This window comes from Hippopotamus amphibius, chromosome 2, assembly GCF_030028045.1.
Source record: "Hippopotamus amphibius kiboko isolate mHipAmp2 chromosome 2, mHipAmp2.hap2, whole genome shotgun sequence".
NCBI lineage: Eukaryota > Metazoa > Chordata > Mammalia > Artiodactyla > Hippopotamidae > Hippopotamus > Hippopotamus amphibius.
This window is the reverse complement of record NC_080187.1, coordinates 219,351,720-219,356,652: the sequence shown is the minus strand read 5'-3', so window position 1 is coordinate 219,356,652 and position 4,933 is coordinate 219,351,720. Positions and strand designations below refer to the sequence as shown.

The window sequence follows — 4,933 nt, the reverse complement described above, 5'->3', positions numbered from 1 at the left end:
ATTATGGTATATACCTTTTATATATATATTTTTTCAAATACATCACTTTCATACACATTAATATGCATACCTATAAATACGATTATTAAATATATACTTCCAAATATAATTTCACATCAAACTAAGCAGGATAAAAACATGTAAACATATGCACCTGGTTCTGGTCAAGTAAAACACAAAACCACAAGGTAACCACAAGTCAGAGTGCACTTGAAGGGGAATGGGGGAAAGAACAGACATGTAAACAACAGAGATGCTCAAGCTGCACCACAAAGCCCCACGAGGGTCCATTTCTTAAGAATGAAGTAGCAAAAATCTCCTTGTTCAGTTAAGACTTCTCCTTTCACCCTGTCACATTTATTCTTGAGGGGCTTCAAAATGAGTGTGGAAATTCTGTAAACACTAGACTAGAACTGAGTCAATCCTGTTGAAAACAGAGATGACAAAACCATAAACTGACAGTCACATTATTTTCACCAAACAACTTTAAGGACATTTTGCTAATTTTTAACACAGTGAAACACCATAATCCTGGGGGGCAAGAAATGGGAATGGGCAAGAAAACAGAGATGGATGCTCTATACAAATGGTTTCAGCAGCCCCTGTAAGTGACAGATGTGTCCATAAACAAAACACAGGCAAGAGCGGATGACAGAGCCTCAGCACACCAGACAACATGCCACAGCAGAATGCCACAGATTCAAATTGAAATATTCGTCCAGCTCACAATGAAGCAAGTCCCATCCGGCCTCTGTGAAGGGAAGCTCATTAGCTCCCAGTGAAAGAAAACACTTACACAACAGATTGGCCAGCCAAAGCATGACAAGCTCTTTTTTACTGCTTTTAAAGGGCATGTTGCCCTCTCCCACCTGCAGAGGTTCCAAATGTTGACCGCCGCAAGCACTGGACGCCTCAGCACCCTGCCTCTGAGGCTCCTCTCCCTGGCCCTCAGGGTATGCATGTTTGTAAAAACAGTTCTCTCCAAATGGGCAGACCCTGCCGCGAGCAAAATACCTGCAGGTCTTGTGGCTCATTGCCTCCAAGTACTGCTGAATAAGTTTCTGCTTCTCTTCCTCCTCCTCCACCCAGTACTCACTGGGAATGACAAAGGTGGAGACGACCCTGCACTGCGGGCAGGACTTGACGACCCTGCTCCCAAACTGTCTGGCACTCCTCCACCTGCGGATACACTTAAGACAGTAGGTGTGGTTGCAGCTGGAGAGGATGCCAAAGCGGCAATCATTCCGGTTGGCTTTCTCATAAACAACCTCCATGCAGATGCCACACACTTTGTCCGCACTGCGCTGCACAGCAAACGAGAGCTCCATGTTCTTCTCGTGTGCTTCAATGCAGGCCTTTACATGGTCTGCCCTCTGGGCACCATCCACGGGGTGCAAGACCCACAGCCCACACATATCACATATATCTCCGTGGAGATAGATACAGCTCTGCCCACGAAAGCATTGCCCCACGATAGCATCGCGGCAAAGCTGCCTCCCCAAGGCAATCTGCTCCCTCTCAGTCCCCGAGCTCTGCAGAGGAGCCTCGGAGACAGAAGGGAACATGCGGCCCAGGTAGGGTTGCCCGGGAACAAACTCAACAGCATGCTCCCAGCCTTCTGCACCTGCTCCTCCAGCAGCTTCAAGGCCTGCACTGTCTGTCTTAGCTTCAAAGAAACCCCTTTCAGCAGCCGAGCCAATCAGAGGCAAGGAGCGTGAGGACGCAGCAGGGGGGGCTTCCACCATTTCCTGAGGCAGGGGCTCCGTGTGCGCAGCCGTGCTGGGGCCAACGTCTGCAGAGGCCTGGGGCGGCGAGCCGTGGCCCTCCCTGGCCACCTGCCGGCCCGAGAGGTCATGGGAGTATCGACAGTTCTCCCCCTCCTTGCACATCCCATGCAGATAATACCTGCAGATGACTTGCTTTGTCCAGCTGCCGGTGCTCCGGCCCTGCAGCCATCTGGGCCCAGCCCCTCCCCATGAGGCCTGGGCGGGCCTCAGACGTGATGGGCGGAAGGGGGCCGGGCCTGGAGCCGAAGACCACCGAGAGGCCGGGCGCACCGGGAGAGTGGGCCGGGGGGGGGTCTCCCTGGCTGCCTCGGCACCCCCAGGGGCCCCAGCTGCCTCGTAGGGCTCTGTGGGAGCTGCAGGCTCTTCCATGGCAGCTTCTCCTCCCCAAAACGGTACTGGAACGTCCCCGGTGCCTCTTCCTTTCGGGCTTGAGGCCCGGAGGCCAGGAGCCAGCTTGGTGGCTCCTCCCTAGGAGGTGTGCATCTCTTTTCCCTCTCCCCCACTCCCTGCTTCCTGTCCCTGGGTTCCTACTTCCTTCCCCGGGCAGGCGCAGTGGACACTTCCTGTGGGGGCAACGTCAGTCCTCTACCGGGTCGGTGCTCAGTTGGTCCAGCAGGAATGGTGACCGGCTGCCTCCTTTGTTCGCAGCCGGCAGCGCTGCCCACACTTCTCTCTGCTGCCCCTGCTCAGCTGCACGCGGTGACTCACCGTCCAGCGGCTCATCTGAGGGAAGGAATCAGCCTTTTGAGGTTTTAATGCAATATTTTGCAGTGTTCCTTCATACACATTGATTTCATTGCTTTTTCATACATGTCTATTGAAAGCATCATAATCCTCGTGTTTCTTTATTGCCCCCCCCCCGTGTACAGTTCATCCTATTTTTGAACCATCTTACAGGTGAATTTTATAAATGCTTTGTCTGTTCATTCCATTTTATGTCTATGTGAGTCTTATTTTTTTTTAAGTTCTGGGTTCCTTGACTGTCGCGGCTGGAAGCCTTATTCATTGAGTTATGTTGACAAGACCTGATTTCTTCTGCTCTTTGTTTTCTGGAAATTTTTACGGGCTTAGGTTGGAAAGGCTTTTTTCGCTAGTTAGGCATGAGCGGGGTTCTGGTCTGAGGACACTGGAGCGCCTTTCAGCTGTCTTAGGTTATTGTGGTTTACAGCGCTTCCCTCCCACTGTGCAGAAGCTGCAGACTTCATTGGTCCTGATGCTGGCCTAATAAGCCACTGTCCCCTTTGTGACCCTGGCTTTAACTCACAGTGGCTCTTTGTTTCCCTTTCTTTCTTTCTTTCACCCAGTTTTGTACGGTATTGTGTTGGGCCAGCCTTTCATAATATATTCTCTACCCTCTGCCCATAAGTGGTGCTTTTTAATTTCCTCATCTGAGATGTCATTTTGCGGATACATTTTATTAGATTAGAAAAAATATATATATTCCTAAATATAAAGAGTATTGATGGATGTATACTGAATTTTATAATGTAGTTTTCTGCATTTTTTAAGAGATGATAATGTTATTTTCTCTTCGTTCTGTTATTGTGATTATTTGCACTAATAGATATTTCAAATGTTCACCTTACCATTTTTTCCCAAGAATAAACCTTTCTGTGGTATGATTTACTATCATTTTATATATTATTGGATTTTGTTTGCCAAAACAAGTTTCTTAGAGGGAATTTTATGGTGCAAATTTATATTTTAAAATGGAATAAAGTATGAATATAGCATAGAAATTAGATTGGAGATTGAAGTAAATAATAAAGAATTTAAAGAAAAACAAACATGAAGTGGGGGAATTCATCAAAATCCTTCAAAAGGATTATTGAACCTGATAAATTTCTAATGAAAAAGTGAAGAAGGCTCAAATTACCAAGATCAGAAATTTGAAAAGTGATATCGCTACATTAATAACAGATATTAAAAATCATGTGAGAATATCAGAAATAAGGTTAGGTCATTAAATTCGAAAATGTATGTGAAATTGGAACATTTCTAGAAACATATTTATTAATAAACATGACAGGACCAGAAATCAGGAACATAAATATTGATCTGTTAGATAAATATGTAATTAAAAATAATTGTATAAATGAAAGCTTTTAAAGCTTTCCATCTGAAATAAATAGAAAGTCAAAAAGGTCTATATGTGTTACTGCAAGTGCTAGCAATAAGGCAGACAAAGAAATAAAAGATGTTAGAATGGCAAACGAATTATTAATGGAAGATAGCAGAAAATTAAGAATAATTTATTGGTAAACTATTAGACAAACACATTTAGCAAGCATAATAAATAGGAGTGCAATATACAAAATCACTTGTATTTATGTATATAATCAATGATACTTAGACATTTAGAATTCATAACATTTATAACATTAAAAGTTAACTATCCTAGGAATTTAATTAAATTTATAAAAATTAAAATCATTTTGTTTCTGAAAACCTAAAGAAATTGAGGGATACTCTGTGCAGTAGAAGGCTCAGTATTTTAAGAAGGTAAACTTTTCCTCGTTTGATAAATCATGTGAGAATGTTACTGCTCTTCCACTGCAAATCTAGGAAATCTTGGTGATTTTATATTTTCCTCCTTTATATTGAGTTTTGTATTTAGGATGCCAGCTCTTTCAAAGTTTGGTTCACTTACATTCTTTTTTCTCCTCTAAATGCATTGGTTAATGAATATTCCTTTGACAGCCTCCCAAATTTTCACAGAAAAAGACTTGAAACATAGATAGCCAGCTTATATGCCAGGCTCACCACAAATTCACAAACATAAAAATCTTGACTATAAATCTATTATTTGTTTACTAGTAGTATGATCTCAACTCCATGTCTAAATTATATTTGATTGACTTTTTAAAAACTAGCACCAGTAGATAGGATTTTCCATGGTGATTTTATATATGTTGTCCTGCGCAGTAGTCATTAGCTAATATGATTTTGAGCACTTGAAATATGGCTGGGTAATAGCTACTGTTGGACAGTGAAGTTCTAGGTAGTATTTGACCATCCTTCTCCTCAAACATGAGGAAATGGAGAAAAATAATATTTCCTAACCTGCCCAGCTATGCATCTTGGTGCAGGACAGTGTTTGCTTTCGGATCTCCACCTGTGTGGCTCCTAATTATGTTCATGTCCTG

At 43.5% G+C, this 4,933-nt stretch overlaps 1 protein-coding gene across 1 annotated transcript; it reads right to left on the bottom strand.

Moving 5' to 3' along the window:
- Window positions 1-659: 659 nt before the first annotated feature.
- MKRN3 (makorin ring finger protein 3) lies at window positions 660-2,156 on the bottom strand. Its single transcript, XM_057724588.1, has one exon. It carries the CDS (start codon window positions 2,154-2,156, stop codon window positions 660-662), a length of 1,497 nt encoding a protein of 498 aa, XP_057580571.1.
- Window positions 2,157-4,933: the final 2,777 nt, after the last annotated feature.

What these genes read in the sequence shown, in the direction of transcription:
- MKRN3 (XM_057724588.1), bottom strand. Translation starts at nt 2,156, where the DNA reads ATGGAAGAGCCTGCAGCTCCCACAGAGCCCTACGAGGCAGCTGGGGCC.